At 46.1% G+C, this 25766-nt stretch overlaps 1 protein-coding gene across 1 annotated transcript in view; it reads left to right on the forward strand.

Annotated features, from left to right (window-relative positions):
• Positions 1–25766, forward strand: part of EDEM3 (ER degradation enhancing alpha-mannosidase like protein 3) — a 925252-nt gene that overhangs the window by 665988 nt on the left and 233498 nt on the right. Inside the window, 1 exon segment of the mRNA XM_069641064.1 lies at positions 9512–9636. Coding sequence (XP_069497165.1) covers positions 9512–9636 — 125 coding nt within the window.

The following is a 25766-nucleotide window of genomic DNA, read 5'->3' on the forward strand; positions in this document are numbered from 1 at the left end:
TTTCACCAAGCTCATGGTGGTGGTGGCAGTGCATCTCAGGAAAGGGGGTATTCACGTCTACCCCTACCTGGACGATTGGTTGATCAGGGGGAGCTCTCCCGAGCAAGTCCTGGATCATCTGTCCGTCACCTGCCACTCCCTTCACAAGCTGGGCTTCTCCCTCAATTTAAAGAAGTCCCATTTGACACCAACACAGCGGCTCCCGTACATCGGAGCAGTGCTAGACACATCCCTGGGGCAGTGTTTTCCTCCCCAGGTGAGGGCTCTTCACATTCAGCAGATGGTGCACAAGTTTCAACTTGCCCACAATCTCCCAGCGTCCGAGTTCTTGAGACTGCTCGACCTCATGGCATCCTGCATTCTTCTGGTGCCAGAGGCTCGTCTGCGGATGAGATCTTTGCAGTGGGCACTCAAGCTCCAGTGGTCTGTCCTCCGGCAGGCTGTCGGACCCTGTTCAGGTGCCACCCTCGGTCGGCCAGGACTTTCTGTGGTGGGCTGTCGAAGGCAATCTGATGAAGGGGGGCCCCATTTTGGCTGCCCTGGCCGGAGGTGACGATCGTGACGGACGCATCCCTCACGGGATGGGGAGCTCATGTCAACGAGTTGACAGTCAGCGGTCGTTGGTCTCCATCGGAGTCCATACTCCATATCAATCTGTTGGAGCTGAGGGCCGTCAGGCTTGCCCTGAAGGCTTTTCTGCCGACTGTGCGAGGGAAGAGTGTCCTGATTCTAATCGACAACACGGTGGCCATGCACTACCTCAATAAAGGGGGGGGGGGCAGGGTCACTTCCTCTGTGCAGGGAGGCGATGCAGCTCGAGTTCTGGGCCATCCAGCAGGAAGTTTCGATCTCGGCTGTTCATCTGGCCGGAGACGACAACGAGACGGCGGACGCTCTGAGCAGGCAGAGCACGGTCTCTCACGAGTGGGAGCTGGCTCAGGAGATTCTCCTGGAGATCTTCGCCCTTTGGGGGACCCCTCAAGTGGATCTCTTCGCCTCCAGTATCAGCCAGAAGTGCGAGTTCTGCTCGCGGGAATTTCCTCCAAAAGGATCCTTAGGACACGCGTTCGTGGTGGAGAGGTCATTCCCACTGCTGTACGTGTTTCCTTCAGTCCCCGTCATCCCGCAAGTACTGCAGAGGTTACGGAGGTTCGGTTCCCGGATGATCCTCATTGCTCCGGCGTAGGCCCGGAGGACGTGGTACCTGGACCTTCTCGACTTGTCCATCTGCCCTCCACGTCATCTTCCCTACCGAGACGATCTGCTCTCATGGGAGAGGGGTCAGGTTCTCCATCCAGAGGTCAGATCCCTCAACCTTCACGCTTGGCTTCTGAAAGGTTGAGCTATAAGGATTGGGACCTCCCTGAAGACGTGATGGAGGTGTTGCTCTTGGCCAGGCGGCCGGCAACAAAGTCTCTGTCCCGTTGCCGTTGGAGAAAGTTCTGCAACTGGTGCAGAGTTAAGAATGTGGATCCTTTTTGAATGTGACATTCCCATGGTTCGGTCTTTTTTGCTTTCCTTGGCCCACAGGGGCTTGCAAGTGGGGACCATATTTAAGCGCTCGTCTGAAGAATGTTCCTATTTTAAGATTCCTTTAATTTCTCAGTTTTTGAAAGGGCTCACTAATGTGTTCCCTCCGTCACCTTTTCTGGTTCTCGGTTGGGATTTCAACCTTGTTCTTAAGTTTCTTATGGGTGCTCAGTTTGAGCCTTTGCATTCTTGCCCTTTGAGACTGTTGACTCTGAAAACTGTTTTTGGTTGCGGTTACTTCGCTCGCAGAGTGAGTTACAGGCACTTTCAGTTAAGCCACCCTTCTTTGTCCTTAGAGTTTGTCCTTTTCTTCCGAAGGTGGTTTCGGAATTTCATTTGAGCCAGAAGGTTGTTCTTCCAGCGTTCTATCCTCCTCCACATCCTGCTAAGGAAGAGGAGAGGCTCCATAGGCTTGATCCTAGGAGAGCGTTGAGCTTTTATATTTCGCGCATGTCCCGGGTCAGAGTGGACAATCAACTTTTCATTGTTATGCTGGAAAGCGTTTGGGAAAGGCTGTGACGAAACAGACTTTGTCTCGTTGGATTATTTTAGCTATCTCCGAGTGTTACCGCATGGCGGGGTAAGGACCCTCCGTCTGGCTTACGGGCCCATTCTACCAGGGGAGTGGCTGCGTCTACTGCCCTGCAGAGGGGAGTTCCTATTCGTCACATCTGTGCTGCAGCCACCTGGGCTTCAGTAGATACTTTTGTACGTCACTATTCCCTCGATTCCATCAGAGTGCAGGATCTGGCCTTTGGCAAGGCAGTCCTTTATTCCGCAATTTGATTGGGCATGCTAAATTTGTGTTCTAAATTCTTTTCCCACCTCCTTGCTTGGTACTGCTTTGGGAGTCTGTCATAGATATGGAATACGTCAGAGGACCCAATCCCCTCGAAGAACAAGTTACTTTCTTACCTGGTAACGTTCTTTCGATGGGATGGTCCGACGACGTATTCCATATCGCTCCCTCCCTACCTTCCCCGCTGCAAAATTTCTTTTGCGATTGCAGCTTGCGTTCCGCAAGGCCTTGTGTCTGACTGGCAGAAATCTGGTGGCACACGTTCTGGGGGATGGGCGTCGTGCGTGATACTTATCACATCGGGTGACGTCGGCAGTCGGAGGAGGTCCTCGGACGGCGCATCAACGTCATCGACGCAGGACGCAGACGCCGAAGATTTTCCGAAGCAGCACAGCTGTGGACATTACCTGTCATAGATATGGAATGCGTCGTCAGACCATCCCATCGAAAGAACGTTACCAGGTAAGAAAGTAACTTGTTCTTCTCTGTCTATGCCCCAAGACTTTATCCTCCTCCCCATCAGCATCAGATTCGCCCCCATCATCCTACAATTCAGAAAGGAACTCAAGAGACCTCTTCAAGTAGTCACTCCTCAACACCTAGGCCATAACGTCGTCCCCTGCGCCAACTGACTCGCTAGATGCTGTCCACCTCTCTCCTCCAAACCACCATGTACATCTGCACTTCTCCTCTGTCCCCCTCTGTATCCTACCCCGATGTATATCTGTTCTGTTAGCTCTGAAAAGCACCCCTTGTGCATCTGTACTGTTGTATACCTCCCTAAAGGGCTCTGTTGTCTATCTGTATTGTTTTACCTCTGAAAAGTGCTGCGTTGCTTCTCAAAGCTAAGTCTGTGCTCAATAAATACCATAATAATAAAAATATGCAAAAACACTATCTAAAGACATCCCACAAGGCACTAACAGGCTAACACATTTGGAATTAAGAATGTGCCCTATGCAAATTATTTGTATTTATTTGAAGAACATTGATGTTAAATACCATCAGAAATAGCGTTCAATAACACACTTGTAGATGGGTGCCTGTAAAATAGCACATACATGAGAACACATGGGGAGCTAGTTTGAGGCTCTGAACAGAGTTGAAAGGTAGACGGGGGTAGAATAAATAACAAAAAAGAAGTTACTTACAAAGGTAACAATAACCTATGGACAATTGCTTCAAATTAAAGAGGAGTACTGTAGAAATGTACAACATTACATTATATAGCATTTGAAGGCAGTGTTTGTATCGGGTAAGGAAGATGGGGAGGGATTAGGTGGAACTCCTTCTTTGCCAAGTAAGTGAAGTTTAAGATGAGCTTTGAAGCGATCCAGTTGGTGTGACTTTAATTGTGATGAGAATCTGGGTTTCAGCGGAGCAGAGCAAGGAAGGAGAGATTGAGAAGTGAGGGGAGGCATGATGGTGACTGCAAAGGAGGCAACAAGATGTTAACTAGACAGATACAACAGCCACATACTGAGGATCAAGACCATTTATAGCTTTGTAGACTAGAAGAACAAACTTGAAAAGGGAGGGTTTGTGAATGTAGAGAGCCAACCAGCATGGTGTTGGTAGGTTGTAGAGAGTGCAAGTAGTGAAGCTGAGGAGTTTGTCCAGAGCAAAGGTCTGCTGTGTATTGGACTAAGACTCCCATGATCACTCTTCATTGACTAGGCTGGCTATATTTGATGTGAGTTTCCGTCCAAACCCTGTGGCCATCCAAAGGTTGCAGACCCCTGGTTTAGAGAGAGGAAGGAGTAGCGAGCAAGGCCAAGGAGTAGGCTCGAACAGTAGTCTAGTTTGCTGTACTCGAGGGTGGAATTAGAGTTTTTTGTAGAGTGGTGAGGAAGCAATGCATACATTTTCCTTATATTGAGAAAGTTAATATGAGCAGCACTGGTGATGGTAGTGATGAATTGTTCCTGTTGAAGATCGCTATCAAAGTGGACCCCAAGGTTGTGAGCGTTGGCTGAGGGAGCAAGGTGATCAGGCTGGAAGGAGATAGGACAGGAGGAAGTGGACTGCCATTTAGGAGATTTTAAAGGAGCGATTTCTCAGGTAGGAGGCAGTCAAGGTTTGGACAGATTTACAAAATCCAAGGTCCTGGATAGTGAGGAGGATAGAAGAGCGGTGAACAGTTCTGAAAGTGGCTGAGTGGCCGTAGAGGATGAGCATAGAAAAGAGTTTGAAGTGGTGAGCATTACAGAGAAAGTTGGAGACATGCATGCAGAAGTGCAATCTTGGTGAAGTGTTCACTTATGAAAGCCAGATTGAACTGGATATCCAAGGCCATTAACCTCAAGGCACTTATTGATTTGGTTTTAAACTACCCACTCAAGGACCTATGAACAATGAGGTCGGAGGGAAACCAGTTGATAGTTTGCTGGGACGTTTGAGTGAGCAGAGGGTTTCTTCAAAAGGGGTAGGAATGCTGAAGATTTGAAGGAGACAGGGAAGAGTCCAGCAAAGAGAGAGGTTGAAGGGCTCAGAGTGATGAGGGAAGCTGATTGGGAGAAAGCCTTTCACAGGTTGAGGAGCAAACCATGAAGATGAATGTGTGCTGCAAAAGGGTGGGTGCTAATTTGGTAGTTGAGGCGCAGGGGCAGTGCTTTTGAAAAATTTTAAGTGTGAGATTTTTACTCCTCCTTTTTTAAAAGTTTTTTTTAGGAATTTTCCCCTATTTTTAGGAGTCAAGTGGCTGATCTCTTATCTGTAGGGATGGGTAGCAGAGAAGTAGTCTAGCAGAAGGGGGGTATGGTGAGAGGTGGTGGCAGGAGGTGGATGGGGATAGATTTTAGAGATATTGGAGAAAAAGTAGTAGGCAAAGTAGTTAGGAGAGAGGGGGGCTGTTGTGGAGTTGTGAACAGAGCTTGGAAGCTAGATGTGGTTGATGGGGTGATTGTGAAGGGATGAGATTAGATTTGTGAGGATGTAGCGGAGGCCAGAGGAAATGGCAGCAAGGGAATTCTTTTTATGCTTGAAGTAGGGTTGGTTTCTGAGATGTGCGCCAGTGCCGGCATTTGTTTTGAGTGTCTGAATTGCTGAGGGGAATCCAGGGCTTTGGACAGAGACCTGAAAGATGTGAATGTGCATACAGGGCCGTATTGGTCAAAGGGAGTCTTAAATCCATAGTGAAGTCAAACACAGCATGGTAAATGGAAAAAACGCATGAATTAGGGTAAAGAGACAGGACATAGGTTCTCATGCCATCAGGGTATGGGTCCAGAATCCTGCTTGAATTTAGTCCTGTTCATTGAAGGAGGGAGAGGGGGCATATGGAGTAGAGGGACTGGGACATTAAAGTAAAGAATGGAGTAATCTGAGTGAGAGGGCTGAGTGGAGAGGCCAGAGGCGGAGAGTGAAATGGAGGGAACGACCAAGGCAAGAGTTCCCTTCGAAGGGGGTAGGCTGGTCATAGAGGGAGTGGTCCAGTATGAGGGAATTAAGTTCAATATTGGTGGCTACAGAGTTTTTGAGAAGGGTAAAGTCCCCCAATAGGGATACTGGTGGGAAGTGACTCGAGGAGAAGGTTCAGATCAGGGAAGGAGAAGTTAAGTGACAAGCGGGCTTGGAGGTGTGGGGGGGTGACAGAGAGCCTCAACAGTGAGCAGTAGGAGACAGGAGTTGAATAGTGGTTTAATTCGAAAGACGAGGTGGTGATGTCAGAGTGGACAGTGGTGAGGGCCTTAAGGGACCCCACTTCAGCACACTTACCAACAGGTTGTGGAAAGTGGGTGATGGTAGCAGTCAGTGTTGAGGGAGATCTAGGTTTCTGTGCTAGTAAGAAGTTTATGTTGAGGGTGATGATTAGAAGTGGTCAGTGATGTAGAAATACTTTTTGCAGAAGAATTGAAGGATTGATTGCACCCTGACTAGACTTGTACAGTGCACAGAAACATTACAAAACGTAATCTAATGCAATTTGAACAAATACAGTAGATTCAGGAATCTCCTGATTTGTTCATGTCTCAAACAAAGGAGTAGGAATCTTTCATAAATGTGGAATACCATCTCAAGCTAATGGGCAACATACAGAAGAATGTCCCGAGCGATGCATTGCGACTGACAAAAGCGCTCTCTTTCAATGAAAGTGTTTTTCCAAGCAAGCTAACTGGCTATGTATGTGCAGTCACACAGAAGGAAAGTAAACAAATGTAGTGCACATAAGCATATTGTGATATTTCCATCACACGCACGCACGCACCGTTTATGTGCATACTTCTAACGTGCCGAAAACCCGCAGGCATCAGGGCGCGGCGAGCCCAAAAGAAAAACCATCTAATTTTAATCTCCATTAGCAATTAGAAGAACCAGCCTGATAAAGTGGCCCAGTGCCTTTGAGGCACATTTTATTGGAAAAGGAAGGTTGTAAGCAGTTTCCTGAAACTTAAATGGTTCCCCTCGTGCCGAAGGACAAGAGGCAATTTGTTCCAATATCTTGCTGCGCTGAACGGGAAAGTTCTTCCTCGTCCTAGTGCTCTATTAGCACAGGATATACTCAGAAGGCACATGTCAGCTGATCTTAGGCATCTCCGAGGTGTGTAGAAGGTGAATTGTTTTTTAAAATAGCTCAGAGCTTCTCCAAATAAACACCTGTGCACTATCGTCATGGCTTTGAATTTAACCTTATCTTCCACTCGGAGACAGTGTAGAGCTCTTCTCCCTGATGTGTTCTGTTTTTGATTCCCTTGACTATGCGGACTGCCTAATTTTCCTTCACTTGGCACCTTTCCACTTCCCTCTTGGTGGCTCTAAGTAATGGGGCGTTGCCATAGTCCAGGCGTGACAGTATGATTGCTCTCGCAGTGGTGGCTGTATTTTCTTCATTAATATATGGTCTTATCGCTTTCAGAAGGCGCAGGTAGTAAGCAGTGTTTTTATGCAGATAGTTGACCTGTGCTTCTGAGCCCACTGATGCTTCTACCATCATTCCAAGTTTTTTAACATGGGGCATTACCGGGATATTAGCCACCTTGATAGTGAAAGCTTTATATTCTGCCCCTAACTTGGATCTGGTTTGTCATGTTCAAAAAATCATCAGTTCGGTCTTGGTATTATTGAGGCACATCCAATGCTGTTGCATCCAGATGTCTATAATACTGTAAACCTCTGCTATTTTAGTGCTGTCGATGGTATGATCTCCCTTAAGTTCAAATATTAACTGTGTATCATTGGCGTAATTCGTGAAAAATATGCAGATGTTTTCTAGGAGCTCACAGAGACTTCTCATGTAGAGATTGAACAATAATGGAGACAGACTTGCTCCCTGAGGGAATCTGAAAATAAACGGGAAGACTCAGAGAATTTGTCGACCCAATGTACTCTAGCACTCTTTTCCTTCAGAAATGAGGCCAGCCATGCCAGAGCTTTTGGGGAGCAACCTGCTATTTTATCTAGCACCTCTTGTAGAAGCTGATGATCCACTAGGTCAAAAGCAGCACTGGGGTCAAGCAACATAAGAATCCCGGTTTTTGCCCTTGTCTACTGGGTCCAAAATAGCAGATGCTGTGCTGTGAGAAGCCCGAAAACCTGATTTTTGGTCATGCAATAACTTTAGAGCTTCCACATGTTTTTGCATTTGATTCGTAGCAATTTTATCCAGAATTTTCAGGATAAAATTTGAGTTGGTTGATGGGACGTAAATTACTGGGATCTTTAGGATCCAGGCCTGCTTTTTTGACTAACGGTGTTACTGTCACGTCCTTAATCTCCTTTGGCACAACGCCCTCGCTAAAAGATGCATTTGCCATCCTAGCCAAGACCGGAAGAAATAAGTTCTTTGTGATCCAAAATGATTTTTGTGGGCAATATATTCTCTGCACATGAAGTTGGTTTCATTTTGGACATTACCAGACATAACTCTTCCTCTGAGATAGGAGCAAAGCTAAAACTCTCTCTTCCTTCCAGTTTGAGAGTGTCTCCTAGAGGAGCTACTATATCACCGCCAGCTCTAGCCATGATAATGTTTCTTGCTTTCAGTATCTTCGCAGTGAAAGCTTCTTGAACATTATCACAGTCTTCTCTGGTGGGTATGAGGGGTTGAGATTGTCTTTGGTTTTTCAATCCCTTTAATTATCTCAAATATTTTGCTGGGCGTATTAGATGCCTGTATATCTCTGTTGTAATAGCTGGTCTTAGCTTCTTTGACTCCTTTCTTATAACTGTGATCTGAGCGTTTCCAGTCATCTTTATTTTTCTGGGTTGGATTCTGACGCCATTTCCTTTGGCTCTTTTAACCTGCTTAAGTTTATTTATATCCTCATTGTACCACTTACGGTGGTTATATCATATACAGTTATATTGTCATGCAAGCAAAATCATGTGTCTTAATAGTGGTTAAATCAAAGTCGAGTGCTAATGTTATGTGCCGTAACAACTGGATCATTGTTGCAAATGAACTTACATTTCACTATTGCGAGCTTCTATACAGCCACTGGTGTGAAAGTGCAAAATGTTACACTTTACAAATCAGAGCAATTAATTGACCAGATTACTGTGAAATCAATGACCACTCCTCCTTTCCAGAGGCCAGAACAAGATAAACTGGTTTAACATTTGAAGAATGTATTCTCATTGTGTGCAAATTACATTTTATATAACCAAGCTGAAAATGCTTTCCCTGCCCATCATCACCCTGACTCTATAATTAATTTCGCATTCCATTTGTACACAGTGACACCGTGCAGTTTGATGTATAACCAAATATTGTGTTCATTTGGTCTTCATACACAAAATATAAATTGGAGGTCAAATCACAAATGCAATCAGAACATTGATTTTGTTTTCAATAAAGGATTTGAAATTATTTATTATCCAACAGCTGTGTGAAAGTACTTAGACTGTGTGGTATCTAGCAAGCTGCTGCTCTATACTTGAAATAGGAATAAATGATGTCCGAGATGATCTTACTTTACATCTATGGCTGTTCTAATCGCAGAGCTGCTAAGTCCAATCAAAAGCTGTCAAAATGTACATCAAAATGCACACGTGATGGACTGTTCTCTTTCTGGGCTGTAAAGAGTGTGTTTTATGCTCCTGTTCTTACTGATTGAAAATATTAGTAAACATGAAGTATCCTGATCTTGCGGACATAAATGAGGCAGCTTTCGTGATCTAGGCTGTAGTGTCACTATGCTCCAATGCTCTTACTTATTGGCCATTTATATTTGTTTGAAACAGGCTACAGGTGACCCTTATTATTTGGAAGTAGGGCGCACTTTGATTGACAATCTGAACAAATATGCTCGTGTGCCTTGTGGTTTTGCTGCGGTCAAGGATGTTCGCACTGGAAGCCATGAGGACAGGTAAATCAATTTAATCCACTTTCTTCAAAGGATTTTAAAATCACAATAAGTGTGGTTTGTTTTTGTCACTCAATGGATATTATAAATCAGAGTTAGTATGTTCGTTCCAGAAAATTCATTATACGATTCCCAGTAATTATATATTTAGTTTGTAGTTCTATCCAATCAAACATACACTACTGGCTTCTTTGGAAACAAATACCCAAATACTTTCCATACAACACGATTTAGGAAGCCGGGTCTGTTGTCTTTCCATGTTTTCCAACAACTTGCAACTGCTGATTTTATATGGTCTCTAGCTTTTTTCTTCCTTTCCTTCCCATCATAGTGTACTGAGTTGGTTTCAGGCCTTCCCGAATCATGCTGTTTGAACCCCTAAAATCACTTCTAGGCATTCACTACCTTATAGGCCTTTACCATCCTGTGTCCTTCGTTATCAACAGTGTGCCAGAAAATGAAGCATACTTCCTAGTCTCTAGTCTAATCCCCCATCATGGAAGCTTGCTATTATGTTCCTCCTTTTTAAAAATGGGGATCCAGCAAGTTCTTTATCATATAGGACAATTTCATTGTTTGAAACTTCCTTTACCATTTTTAAACTGGTTGGGAGAGCATTGTTAGGGTGCCTTGTAGCTTGGGTTTTTGCTCATTCCATTCTTTCGGATATACAGTTTGGGTTCAGATTTGGGGTTGCACTGCTGACCAGGCCTTGACCTTTATTTGCTTGTGGCACACTTTATATTAAGGGAGAAGCAATCTTCTTGGCGTTCATGGGCCTGAGCACTGTTCTGGATAAAGTAAACAGGGCAAAGCTGTTGGGCTGTGCTCGGGTCCATGAAATTGTCTGTGCTGCAGGCAATCGACAGGGAGAACCATGCGTCTGTGCGTTATGGGCAACGAGGGCAGTGCACTGAGTTTTTGAAGGTCAATCTGGGGATTTACACTTTATATCAACGGTTTGCATGGCACCCTGGTGGATTCCCAGGCTGGTTATCCTAAAGTGGGCAGTAGGGCATTTCCGATATTGGCCCATGCCGATCAGACAGTTCTCAATTTGCACATGCTCCAAAAGCTGATTTACGTTTATATAGACCTTGAGTGCATTGGATCTGAAGATAAACACCTTGAAGTCGGCAGTGATGGCCTGTGCGAATGGAAAAAAGTGGGTGAAAGTGAATCGGATGGATGCAATGGAGACGTTGTACCAAGGGTTCAGGAATTAGATTACTTGGGAACACAATTTACATCTGTGGATACTGGCCTAGCTCACATTCACAAACAGAAAATTAAGTTCAGTCAATCTCTGGGGGACTATCACGTTTTATGGCCATGTGCCAAGGTCCACCGCTTTGTATCATTTTAAAGGTTTATGAGGCCCAGACAAAGACAGCAACAATCTATGGGGCGTCACTGTGTGGTCATGCAAACCCTTTGGACTTGCGAGACCCTGGAAAATACATTTTTTTTAAAAGCTGCTGGGTTTTCAAGGGTCAGCCCCCAGTTTTGAATTTCATATTAATTTGGGTGTTAGCTTTGTGGGGGATGATTGGCGTGTGGCTCCAATTTTTCACTGGCTTTTAACTCATTTTATTATTAATGGTTTGTTAGCCAGGGAGGATTGGGACACAAATCATTGGCTATTTTTATCAGCAGACAATTATCTCAGGGGGGTGTACTAGCACTCCCCGTCCCAACTCCCTCATATTTTATTGCCTATTGCACAAAGAAACCATTATGAGAGATCCTTTTGCCTTACAGTTAAAAGAACAACGCAAGTCCACAGAACTGCGGTTAATGCAAATAGATAACTTGCAGATATCAGCAGCGTGCACTCCATACAGCACTATCTTATATTGAGCCATAGAAAATCTGATTGTTGGCTGATTACCTGAGCTTGTTTTAATTGCCTAATACTAAGAGGCAATACTGCCAGCTTCTAGATGGAAGGCTTTCCAGATGCGTCGAGTTTCTAATTGTGTGGGGATGCAGTTGAAGATGTTTTGCATTTGGTAAAGTTTTGCCCCGTGTATTTCATTTAATTGTATTTATTGTTTGCTTGTTAGGTGCTCATACAGCAAGTGAAATACCGCTTCGAAGCTCCCACAGGGCGAGGGGTGGGAACAAGGGAGTGAAATGCAATATAAAACACAATATTTAATAAGAACAGTGGGGAAACAGATGAAAGGATGAACCAACTATGCCTTGTGAGTATTCAGAACGTGCCAGTACAGCAAGGAAGAGGGTAGAGGGGGTAAGTGCTGGGGGGTCCGAGCTCATGGGCAAGCCACAGATGAAGTGCTAGGGTTGTTGAGTGCTACACGGCGGAGCGCTCCAGTGGAGTGCTCCAGGGTGGAGGGAGTGCCAAGGGAAGTGCTGAGGGTAGACAGAAGCTGAGCCGTAGAGTCGTGGGAGGTCTGGGGCCCTCAGGATGCATAAGGTACTGGACATAAATCGCAGCAACTGTTGGATTAGCAAAGGAAAGAAGGAGGAAGAGGTAAAGAGGAAAGTCTTGAGGAGCTTCTGGAATTTAAGAAAGTCCTGCTCAAGGCGCAGAGTCAGGGGGAGGCTGTCCCATAGGAGGGAGCCAGCTGAGCAAAGCGATCGAGCACCTACCCTCTGTTTGGCAAAACACTTTACACACAGAGTTGGTTCCAATGGGACATAGTGGTCTAGAGGGAGAGTATTTAGTAAGATAAAGTTAGTGTGGTCCCTGGGCCCAGGCAGCCTTGTGGATGATGCAGAGGGATTGGGATTTGAATTTAATCCGTGCAGCAACCGGGAGACAGTGAAGACTTTTTAGGGCAGGAGAGGTGCGGTCCCTGGGCTTAAGGCCAAGGATAAGTCTTGCTGCCCTATTCCGGATTAGCGGGAGTGGTCGCAGAGTGGAAGATCGTAGATTCAGGAGGAGGCTATTGGAATAGTCCAGCCTAGAGATAACCAGGGCTTTGGTAACATTGTGCCTCTGCAGGAAAGTGAGAAATCCTTTGAGAAGGAAGAGCTTAAAGTGGGACTTTTGGCAATGTCCAGAGTGTGAGGGAGGAAGGAGAGAGAGGTTCAAAGATGACTCCAAGGTTTCTGACTCCAGAAGAGGGCGCAGGGGGAGAACCCAAGGAGCGTGACCAGAGTGAAGGCAAGGAGGGAGCAGGGGTCCTGATGGGAAGGATCTCAGTTTTACAAGCGTTGAGCCAGAGATCGTTGGAGGGGCACCAAGACTGGGTGGCAGATAGGCAGTCGGGGATGATGGAGGGTGCAAGAGGATCAGTAGGAAGTTTGAAGAGTGGTGTCATCTGCGTAACACAGGAAATTGGAGAAGTCAGAGATGAGGCGTGCAAGCAGTGCTAGGTAGATGTTGAAGAGCAAATGGGAGAGAATAGCACGCTGGGGGACACCACAGGTGGAGAAGGAAGTAGGAGAGGAGAAGGTGCCCAGTATGATTTGGGAAGAGCGGTCTGTTAGAAAGGATGTCAGCCAGTCCACTGTCCGTTCCTAGATACCAAGGGTATCGCAGAGCCTTTGTATGAGGATGGAATGGTTGACTGTATCAAAGGCTGAGGAGAGATCTAGAAGGATGAGGACAGCTGTGGAGTTGGAGTCCATAGATGCAAGCAGTTCTTCACAGATGTCCAGAAGAGCAGTTTCCATGCCTATGGATGCTCTGAATCCAGATTGATGGTCGTGGAGACCACCAACAAGTTTGGTGTGTGTTGAGATGGGGCAAGGCCAGCTTCTCCAGGAAAGTGGTGATGGAAATAGGGTGGTTGATGGCAGGGCAGGTAGGGTCTGCTGAAGGCTTTTTCAGGACTGGGCACACAAGGTAGTGCTTAAGGCAGTAGGGGAAAGATCCAATGAGAAAAGAGTGATTGCAGAAATCGGTAAGTGTGGGGGGCAAGAGAGACCATGGTATCCTTGATGGTCCTGGATGAGCAAGAGGGGGGGATGAGGAGGAGGGAGAAAAAAATAATTTCGAGCGGTGTCTTTGATGCCAATGTTGAAAGCCTGTTCCTGAGTATTGAGTGGTCGATGGTATCAAAGGGTGCCGATAGATCCAGGAGGATGAGAACATCTGCTATTGATTTTAGGTTGTCCCAGATAGAGACCACTGAAGATGCTGTCCCCAAAAAGGTATACATTCACGCATGCAATTTCAGATTGGCTTCTCTCTTCATCAGCTCTTCTTGCCTTAGGCTCATTTTAGTGACTCTTGTAAATCGGCGTCCTCTCACTGGATTGGCCATCCAATGAATACCAGGAAAACTGCCTCACCATCAGGCATTCTCCAAGTTCATGAAGATCAATGTTTACTAAATATGTTATTCTTATTCTTCTCTCGGCCTCTTGTCAGTCGCCCCAGTTGTGACTGCCAGCCTGTTGGAGCAATTCATGAAAATGAAACAAGTAAATGCAATTCAAGGTTGTCGAAAACGAAATGGTTTCACATTGATACTCAGAAAATGTAGAGGTACATCCTAATGAAAACTGTTCCCATGTTGCCCTTGGGACATGTGGAATGTCCTACATTGCGGTTTGCAAGTGGATAGGCTAGGCAACTCCAAATGATTATATTTTGTAAGAAAATAGGTTTCGCCGCAGAATTTTGGGTTCTGAAAGGGGCCAGTGGGAAAGGCCAGGCAGTCGTGAGTAATTCTTGTACAGAATATATTTGTGGTGGTGGCTACCAATGGACCACTCTGGGTGACCTGAAACACCTGTCAGTGTTACTAGACAAGTATGATTTAAAAAAAAACAAGTGTCTTTATTTGAGTGTGGCATTCAGTGAAGTCTTATGATGCCTTGTTACTGACCGTCTTTTTACCCATGAGAGAGTGTGTGGGTTGCTCAAATCTTGATCATTGACAAAGGGTATATCCCTCGATAAAGATCAGGGAATTGTAGAACATTGTTCTTTTTCCTGGATTGAGTATCTATTCTTGCGGATCTGTAAGAAAGCAATTTATTTAATTTCCCATTACACATGTGTTAGTTGGGATCTGTAGTGTGCACTTTTTAAATGCTGCACAGTGTGTCAAATAGAGGGTTCCCATATTATGTGTATACATGGCAGCCTGTTATGTCCATATAAATGCCTGAAAATAATGTTATTACAGCATAGTTGTAACATCACAGCAGATGGGTAATGGGAAAATGGCATCACAAAACCCTTTTATAATCAGTTTTTACACTTCAATCAGGAAGTCACAATGTCTGCTGCTTGAGACGGCAGATGGCAGACTTCCAGCTGTTGTTACATCACTTAATTAAAGCAGTGACACGCCTTTCAAATTCATGTAAAATAGTTTTCTGGGACACTTGAAAGCCTTTAATTGACAAACCTTTTATGGTAGAATGTTTAATTTGTGCACCGCTGGAATTTAACACATGCGAGCAAGATTTTAATCTTATTACTTAAAGCAAAAAATGAAAAACGTTTTTTTCATTGCATTTTATTAAACTGCCTAAAATCCTTTTTTGCTACACATTAGGAGCTGCATGTTAGCATTTTAATATACAAACAGATTATACTTTGATTATATGGACCAGCAAATGAAATATCTCTTAAATTAGATTAAGCAAGAGGTCAGGAATTAAAGGGGATGACGGTGTGGACTCAAATATTTATTATTTATTTGGCATTTGTAAAGCGTTCCTAACCCATAGGTATCTGGGCGCTGGAAAGGCATTTATAGACATTTGTACATTTGCATAGAATAGACAGTATGGTATATAATTTACAATGGACAATTTTTATAGAAGTTGCAGATATTTACAATATGCCTAGGTTTCTACTAGGAATGGAGGTGTTAACATTTGAACGTGAAGTGAGTGTTTGAGTTTTATGTGGAAGGATGTAGGGGAGGGGTCGGATCTGATAGATAACAGGAGGGTGTTCCATTCTTTGGCTGCTATGACTGGGAAACTGCACCCTCCGGCCTTTGATCTTTTCAATTTAGGAACTGTGAGGAGGAAGGCAGTGGATGCACAAGCATGTTTTGTTTGAGTAGGAGACAAGAGGTTAGTAAGTTATTTAGGGGCTGTTTCAATAAGGCATTTGTGAGTTGTTGCTTGTATTTTGAACCTAATTCTATCCTGGATTGGAAGCCAGTGGGCTTTGCGTCGTTTCTGAGATGTGCTCTCTCCTGGGAATATTTAGTGCATCTCGGAGGGCATTGTTTTGGGAGACTTAGCGTTTTTTAATGCTACTATTTGATGCACCAGCCAGGAAGATGTTGCAATAATCCAATTTGGATAGGATGAGGGCTCTCGCAAGGGTGAGGCAGTTGTCTGATGTTAAGCATGGTCTGCAGGCATTAAGGAGCTTAGCTGTCTAGGCTGCAGACGAGATAGATGCATTGATCTGTCTAGACCGTGTTCGTGAGGAGTCCAGGTATACGCCGAAGGTTTTGACCTCCTTTGACACAGTGATGGTATTCCCGTCTATCGTAAAGACTTTCTATTTAGGGTCATGTTTTTTTAAGGCAGATTTGTGTGCAGACTAGCAGGTGATTGGTTTTATCATCATTTAGACAAATTACTTTATTGTAAGTAATACAATCCCCCCTATTGTATGTAAAAAGGATATTACAAATAGCCTACAAATTCTGTGAATTTCTAAAGAAACTCTGCCTTCAGCCTCGTTCCTCTATTTGGTGACTTAGAATTGCCTTATAAAATATGGTATGGGGTACTTTTACCCATATATTAATAAGGTTTTTATTGAGCATGAACCTAGTCTCGGAAGCCACAGAGCACTTTAAAGTCATAGGAGGAAGTGCACAGTGAGGGAAGCAGAGATGCAAGGGAACAGGGAGCTTACAACAGGGGGCTGGAGGGAGCTAGGGCAATTGGGCATCAAGGGATCTACAAGCAACCAGTGGAGGAAACTGGGAGGAACAGATTGCCCGGAGGGTCTTGTGCTCCTTCCTGAAAAGAAGCGAAGGGGAGAGTCTTGTCTTGATGGGGAGGAGGTTGCCGAATTTCGGGGCATAGACCGAAAAGTCCTGTCTTCTGGTTCTTTGATTCCTCCACTGGTGGATTTCAAGTCTGCACATCTCCTTACTCGTTGGTCTCTCAAGATGCTGAGCTTCTTATCACGATAGGTTGGTGACTTAAGGGCGACACCCTTGTAGATGATGCAGCAGGTTTTGAAGGTGATATGCGCTTTCAGCAGGAGCCAGTGCTGTTTGATCAGGGTCTGGGTGATGTAGTTGAATTTGCAGAGTCCTTTGAGTCATGCTGTAGAACGTAGGAGGCCCTGTCGGGGTATCTGGGTTGACCCGAGAAGACCTTCCACTAGGACAATCGAAAACTAATAACCTCTAAGGTAAACTAAAATGGACAAACAGAATAGAATAAGTAAAAACAATCAAAGCAGGGAAGTGGATAAAAAGATTAAGTTGTGTGAGATCAGTAAAGTGGTTGAAATTAATGAAATCAATGAAATAAATGTAATTTACAAGAGGATCAAAGTGGACGAGAGGAATAAAAGGGATAACAGCAATTCAACTAGCCAAACTACTGGATCATAAACCACAATAACATAAATAACAATCCAACATCAAGATCCAAGCAAGAAATCAAAACTAATAACCTCTAATGTAAACTAAAAAGGACAAACGGAATAGAATGAATAAAGTGGATCAAAGCAGTGAAGTGGATAAAAAGAAAAAAATGTATGAATGCATTAAAGTGGATAAAATGGATGTAATGGAAGAGAAGAACAAAATGGAGGAAAGGAATAAAAAGGAGAGGATGGAAAGATGAATACATGATACGGATGAGTGCACAGAGTACACAGAACTGGTAGAGAGCATGAAACAGATGGCATGAAATGTAAGAGTGCATGGTATAAATGGAACTAATAGAATAGTCAATTCAAGTGCATGAGAAGGATGTAGTGCATGGGACTGATGGAGAACATGGGACGGATCGAACGTGTGTGACAAGTGACATGAATTGAACCAATAATGCGTGATGAATGGATGAAGTGAGTGGAGCGGTTGAATGTCCGTAGAGCGGATGAGAGTGCAGAATGAATGAGAGCGTGGAGCAGATGTAGGGTGTAATGCAGATGTAGGGTGTGGAGGGGATGATAGCGTGGAGCGGATGTGGGGTGTTGAGTAGAGGTAGGGTGTTGAGCGGGCGGAGGGTTTAGGGATGTTTGAGTGGATGTAGGGTGTGGAGCGGGTGTAGAGTGTGGAGGGGAGCGGCTGTGGAGAGGGTGTAGTGTGGATGGAGCGGGTGTAGATGACGGGCCCTGAAGACCCTCACGTATGGAAACAAGGCACAATCACCATACACGAGGTTCGATTCCCAAAATCTAGGGTTTATTGCAAAGCAAATAGTCTGTCGGCCGACTGGATCTCACGTCTCGCAACGTGTGTTACCAGATCTCGTGAGACGCAAGAGAGCGAGCATTCTGCAACAGTGACATATATACAAAAAGACAATCATATCAGCCAGTGACTCATCAAAACCGCCCATAATGTATCTTCCTTAGCAAGGGTTCGATGATTGACAATTATGACGAGTATGACACCTTCTAAGACATTTATTCAGCAACAGTTGCAATCTGCGAAGGCGCAGACACTTATTTGTTACAGAGAACATAATGCTCTTGTTCTGTGAGCAAGCTGTGTTCGTAGGAGAGACACATTCCAAGACCTGCTATCTCCTAGTTCCTATTCGTGAGCTAGAGGTCCGCTCGATCTACAGGGGCCCAGTAAGGGGGCCGTGAAAGAGAGTATAATTCATGCCTCTGTCTATTTCTACAGTTTCTGCAGTTCCAGCGAGACCAGCTGGCACCTGGGTTTAGTGATTAAATGCCTCTCTGCTCACCTTCAAGGACTTATGAGGGAGGGAGACAACGTATTTCTGTCTGGGCTGGTCTCTCGTATGTAACTTGTGGCCTTGCTCTGTGCTGGATCAGAACGGAATTAAATTCATTTTTGCAAAGCGTTAAAACAGAAAAGCAAGAGAAGCAAAATGGCAAAATGGCGGATTCTGCTTCATAAAATGGACGCTCTCTGGTTATGCAGTCGAGTCTGTTCTGGCAATGCTGGGCATATGATGTGGTTGGTTTTCGGCCAACATAATGTACCGTCTATGCTATGGTAGGGTGTTTTTCTAGACCAACAGAGTGTGGATGGAATGGGTAAAGTGGGCAGAATGGATGAAACGGGTGAAGTGGGCAGAACGGATGACGTATGTGTATGGAACAGGTGAAACGGGGTGTATGGAATGGGTCAAGTGTGTGGATGGATGATGCATGGAGAATGGATAACGTAGAAATGAGCAGACTGATGATGAAGGGATAACATGTATAGATCGGACGAAGTGCATTGATCAGAAGGAATACATAGAACTGATCGAACTTATGGTGTGCCTAGAACTGTACATGCAACGGATGGAAGGCACGGAACAGATAAAGAGCATGCAATGGACACTGATCTGAAGTGCATGGAACGATCTGAAGTGCATGGAACGGTTTGGAGTGCATGGAACTATTGGAGTATGCTCGATCTCAATCACCTAAGGTAATCCACCATATCACATCTCCACGCTTACTCTCCTCTTTACACCACCACTCAATTAGAACATAGCGTTACTATGACACCATTCGGTATAGCTGTTCTCATGCCATCACTTGCCTCATACTTCCCATGATCCTAACTAAACACAGCTGGTTACATACCCTCCAGACTAGGCGTTCTCCTCAGGCCTAACACAGCCAGAATCGGTCTGGATAACAACCTGCCAGAACGAACACATACTCTTGATCTCCCAACCACCACAGCTATCGCACGAATGCCACACCTGCTGCACACATCCGGTGCTCAAACGCACCTTATGACTCTCTCTGACTTGAACTTCGGTTTCCGAGGGCGTTCAACCTGCCAGCGCCTTGAGATCATACCAGTGGTACATAAGGCGCTATATAAATGCAAAGTAACATAACATAACATTCCCAGCATCCAAATGGAAGATTACCAAGGTATGGACAGCAGATCTCAAGTTACTGAAAGCACCTACTCGGCCCAATACTAATAAATCAGAAGTGATCCTAAAAATAAGTTAGAGGCATAGCCTGTCTGGTATACTTCCTTTTGCTTTTTTGGAAGCACAGGCCAAGGGCAGATTACACTTCTTCAGGGGTCTGGGCAGGTGCAGCTGCAACACAAACAATAGTACAGTGGTATCAAAATTAAAGTCCAAGCAAGGTTCTATAAAAATAGAAACTTTAATATAAACTAATAAGGCACAACACTGAAGACCCACCACTGTAAATGAAACCAACACAGAGAATGCAGACTGAGTGAGAGTAACAGGGGCAAACCGGAAGAAGTCAGAGATGCAGGCAAGTGATTTGAGCAGAAAATGTCACAAGTACTGTAAAGGGTCTTAAAAGGCAAAGAGTGGGGTTTTACAAGTTACTAGGGAAATGTAAGGCAGACCAAGGACAGGACCACTGCAAATACCTTCATTAATTGTCATGATAGTGGCACGACTGTGTCAAGCCTGGCTTTTTGGCACTTTTCTGCAGTCTAGCTGTTGTAAAGACAACTCTGTTCCAGTGGAAAGTCCACATTTAGGCAGCTTTGATATGGGGTTCTCAGAGTATTGAGTTGGCACTCAAAATAGGTTGAGTAGATGCCTCCCAACTAGTCGACGGAGCAGTCGGATTGACGCAAAGCTCTTGCTGAGTTGTCTGCATTCAAGACTGGTGAGATGATTCTTGCCAATGTCTGCTCAGCTATCACCCATGCAACAGATATCGCCAACCTCATCACCACACACAACCTTCATGCAATTTTCATCACCAAGACCTGGCTAAACCCTACCTCCAGCCACATCCTAGGAGTCCTTGTTCCCAACGGCTACAGCATCCAACACATAGACCGACTGAGGAGGACGGGCAGAGGCCTTGGAGTCGTCCACAAGACCATGTGGCCCTACACCGGACATGACGTCGACAAACCTTCTGCTCTCCACAACGGACAGTCATCTTCTGTCTCATCTACAGACCACCCAAACTCAACACTGCCTTCACCTGAGACTTCACTCACCTGGTCACACCACCATGTCCCTCTTGCATGCCAACATCTTCCTACGTGACTTCAGCCAGGCCACCAAACCAATGAAGGAAGCGCTCCTCTGTCTTTTTGACACATCACACAGCACACGAAAGACACAACACACGAGAAAGCTAACATCCTCGACCTAATCTTCACCGCACTGTCTTCCCTCCACTACAGCTCTCCTCTCCCGCTTGACTGCTCTGACCATCTAGCCGTGCCCTTCAACATCCTGCACACCACTCCGGTCAAGCACTCCCAGCAAAAACCAATCAGACAAACCTTCAGGCCCTTCAAAAACTTCCTGGTGGAAGCCCTCATGGAAGACCTCTCCAACCTCCACCTTACATGGACCGAACACGAACTGCAACTCCGTACTGGAAACACTCAACACCACCCTTTCAGCCTCAATCAACTGACACACGCCCCTGAAACAATGCACCTGCAAACCGAAATCATCAGCACCCTGGTACACGCAAGAACTCAACCTCCACAAAACAGTCATCTGGAAACCAGAGTAAACCTAGCGCCACTCCAGGACCGCATCAGACCTGGCACTCCTCAAGGAACTCTGAGCAACCTGCCGACAACTCAACAGTCAAGTCCACCAGCTATCAGAACACCATAGCAGAAGCCGACAACAAAAGCAGAGCCCTCTTTAAAGCGGTCAAGCACTGTCAACCCGCTACCCGCCCCTGCCATACCACACTCCCATCAAAAATTCCACCGCCATCAATACCTTCATAGACAAAATCAGCACGATTCGCCAGCACAAACACCAGCTCTGCATGCACGGACCCGCCCCACGCTCCTCCTCGCGAAATCTCCACACCCTGGACAACTTTCAAAACACTCTAGACAGAGGACTTGGTAGAAACCCTGGGCGCCCTCAAAGGCACATCGTATACAGATGACATCTGTTGTAATCTGTATCTTGGGTGAGGTGATGACATCACTGTACATGGAATGTGGTGATGTCAGCATGAGTGGAGTGTTGGTGTGTTATTCTCTGAAGCTGGGTTCTATGCTTGACAGTTAGAGATATGCTGGCTTGAGGGGACATGCCAATGTTGTTCCTGGATACCATCTTACAATAAACCTACATTATATCTTACCTGCTGGTCCGGGTGTACTTCAGGTACCAAGATATTATAACATCCTCCCAGCATCCATTCTCAAGACCCTCCCTGCAGAAGCTCTCATTCCGTACCTGGAGGCCTTCGACACCTCCCTAACTCAAGGCAACTTGCCATCAACTGTAAAAACAGGACAAATCCTCCCTCTACTGAAGAAACCCACTGTGGATCCCGACAACCTAGGTAACTATCACCCATCTTCCCTTCCTGGGTAAGACCATCGAGAAAGTGGTAGCTGCGCAACTGCAGCAATACATCGACACCAACAATCTCCTCCAACCCTAGCAGTCCGGGTTCAGACCCAGATGCAGCACAGAGACCGCAACCATACAGGTGGCTGACGTCCTCAACATCCTTGATGATGGCACCCCTGCCCCCCTGGTTCTACTCGACCTCTCTGCATCTTTCGACACAGTAGACCACCAGGCGCCTATGGACACCTTACATCGGTGCATGGGGATCAGCAACCTTGTCCTACGCTGTTTCAAGCCCTACCTCGCCAGCAGTTTGTTCAGATGGACCCGTCACCTGTGGAGTCCTGCAGGGTTCCATCGTCTCCGCAGTGATCTTCAATCTATACATGAAGCTGCTAGAAGCCCTCCTAGCCACAATACATCCACATCTTTAGGTATACGCAGACAACACACAGCTATACCTAAAGATTAACTCCATCAAGGATATCCACACGTTCAAAACCTGTCTCTCTCTGATCCAGTCTTGGATGTCCAGTGCATACTTAAAGCTCAACCCCTCCACAACCAAATTCCTACTCCTCACCAACATCACCAAACACCCAGACATACAGACCTGGCTATCAACCATGAACTCTGAGGACTTCACACCTGAGCTCACCTCCTGCGCCAAGTCCCTTGTATTCAACATCGACAAACACCTCTCCAAGACACATGTAGCGAAGAAAACTGACAGCTTGGTGTTCCCCCTCCTGTGGAAAGTCAAGCCCTTTCTCCCTCCGAACAGCTTTTGATTCACAGTTCAAACCCTAGTCCTATCCCACTTGGATGGGGGCAAAGCACTCCTCGAAGGCATCCCGTCGTCCTCCTTTGTGCCCCTGAGAAGTGTCCTACACACGGCCGGGGTCTACGCAGATACAACCACATCGCCCCGGCTCTCATCGACCTGGCTCCCACTGCATGCACGAGTCACCTTCAGTTCTTGCTGCATCATCTATAAGGCAGTCGCCCTCAGGTCACCCAGCTATCTTGCAGAGAAACTCAGCATCTCCGGCGGACAGCGCAGCACCAGAAGCCAGGACACGTGCAGACTTGTAATCTGCTGCTGAAAAAAGGAAAGGACCAGAAAACAAGTTTTCTCTTCTCTGTCTGCACCCCAAGACTATGGAACCGCCTCACCCTCCGCTTCAGACTTGTCCCTGTGCTCCGACTATTCATTCGACGCACCTCTTCAAGGAATCTCTCTGCCTCATCACCTAGGCGATCACATCGCCCCTTGCGCCACCTTACTCGCTAGACTGCACCCGCTGCCTGGTACATCTGTGCCCCTCTGTAGCTCACCCTGATATATATCTGTTCTGTTATCTCTGTAACACGCTGTGTTATGTAGCTGTATTGTTGTATACCTTGGTAAAGCGCTCTGTTGCTTCTCGAAGGGAGGTCACCGCTCAATAAATACCATAATAATTCCAGCTGGTAGTCATCTGTCAAGTCAATGCTTCTGTTGGGTTGAGTCTGTGCTTGGCATGCAGCAAGTGGGGTGTTCCACAGTGGCAAGCTGATAGTCGAGCCATGGTAGCAATGTGCTTCATTGGCTCGAGTCAGGATCACGACAGCTCTAAGAAGCAGGTAAATTGTCAAAAGCAGCACCGCAGGTCCTGTAGAAGCTCAAAGGTAGTGAAGCATGTTTGTCTGCTTGAAAGAGTCTTGAGCTGACAAACTGAACTGCGCTCCAGATGTTTTGTTTGGTACCTCCAGGGAGGTTATTTGCTTCCAATGAGCAGGATCCTGGTTCCATTTCACAGACAGCCAAGAGGTCTTCATAATCCGCAATTTCTCCCCAAATATTCCCTTGAGGTGGGTAGTGTGCAAAAGTGTTCCTCTTCATCGAAGCCTTCAGTCTAATAACTTTGAAATAGAATGAGCCTAAATTTGCAAATTAATCCTTCTTGTCTTGAACTCCAAAGATACATTAACTAGAAACACTTGTGTAAAGGTGTGTTATAAATGACTTGTATCATAACTAAGGGCAGGGTTTCCCGTCTTATAAATGCAAAATGCTACGAAAGGTTGTCCAAAGCAGGCCTGTTGTCAGGTGTCCAAGACAGGCTCCTGTAGCAAATTCCCTTTGCCTTTTGATGTCATGCCCAGAGTGCCTTGTGTGCAGGAAGTGGGGAGGTGGCAGGAGGTTTTGGGAGCTCCAACAAAATCCAAGATCGTGAAGCCAAACCTCTCCTGTAGGCTACTCAAACTCTACCTTCGAAGGGATTGTGTCCTCCGACGTATTCCTCATCTTAGATATCTCCTTCCAGCTCTGCTGGCCTCGGAAATGTTTTTCTCTAGAGGGCGCTGCGCATCGACGTCCTTCGAGTCGATGTCCCTCGACAGCCGCCGTATCGACGTTCGACGTCATCCTGCCTATAAAGGCGGCGCGCAGCGTCCGTTGCTCAGTTCCGTTTTTCCGCGCTTACTCGGTGCCTCGGAATACCGTTGCTCAGTTCTTAGTCAGATAATCCTATTTACCTCGAGTTATTCGATCCGTACTCGATGGCTTCCTCGTCGGAACCGACAACTCCTCGATCCGGCTTCAAAAAATGCCGAGATTGTGGGAAAAAGATGTCGTTGACCGATCCTCACAGAATTTGTCTGTGGTGCTTGGGAGCTGAACACCATTGTTCGGAATGCGAGGACTGTATGTCCATGACAGCTAAGGCCCTGAAGGAGCGTAGGGGGAAGCTGGAGAAAGGTAAGACTTTTAAAGCTTCTTCTTCGTCGACGAAGTCGAGACATTCGTCTCCTCGTCACCATTCGCGCTCCAGGTCTCGGAGTGGGTCTCATCACTCCTCGAGATCGAAGCACTCGAAGAGGAGACGTCGAAGATCCCCTTCTCCGTCTTCCTCTTCCTCTGTTTCGCCAAAAAGAATCCCTTGCCCCACGAAACATGTTCCCGGGCTGAATGGGAGGAATTCCGAAAGAATATGATGAGCGTCTTCGAGAAAGCGGCCTCGACCCCCTCGAAGACTGCCGAGAGCGATGCTCTGGTCGAAAGACCCGAAGGTCAAAAACGCCGCGAGTCGCAGTACCCGGCGAAAGAAACCTCTCGAGCGCGTTTCGAACCCTCGAGCAGGACTATGACCTCCAAACCTTCCTCGAAGGTTCCGTCGACGTCGAGGTCGATGTCTTCGACGCCGTTGTCGAGGGGACCTTCGACACACGGGTCTGTCGACTCGACGCCGGCCTCGACACCGGCGTCGACGCCAAGAAAAGTCACGGTTTCCACACATCCAGTGACTATCCCCAGGCCCTCGACGTCGATGACTTCGATATTGTCGAGTAGAATTCCAATTCTGTCGAGGTCCTCGAGGCCTCCACCTCTGTTTTCGACGCCACGCTCGGAGCCTTCGACGTCGGCATCGACGCTTTCGAGGCCAATAATGACAAGTTCGGCACCCTCTGCCTTGGAAATGGGATTTACTCCCTTTATGAGTTCAGAACAATTGAGAACTATATCCTCAATTTTAGAAGAGGGTGAATTGTCTGAACAAGACACATTTGAGTTACAGGGACCTGTAACCCCAGTTAGAGAGGAATTTTCCTCTGAAGAGCGCAGATTAAAGGATCTTCATGATTCTTTACATGAGGCAAGTGGGTTAGACACTTCCCCTGAGGTGGAGTTTGCTAAACCAGACCCGGGGGAGCATGCTGAAACCCCCTACAGAGCCTTAATGGCCAGA

This window comes from Ambystoma mexicanum, chromosome 1q (assembly GCF_040938575.1).
Source record: "Ambystoma mexicanum isolate Mex_15411 chromosome 1q, UKY_AmexF1_1, whole genome shotgun sequence".
NCBI classification, from domain to species: Eukaryota; Metazoa; Chordata; class Amphibia; order Caudata; family Ambystomatidae; genus Ambystoma; species Ambystoma mexicanum.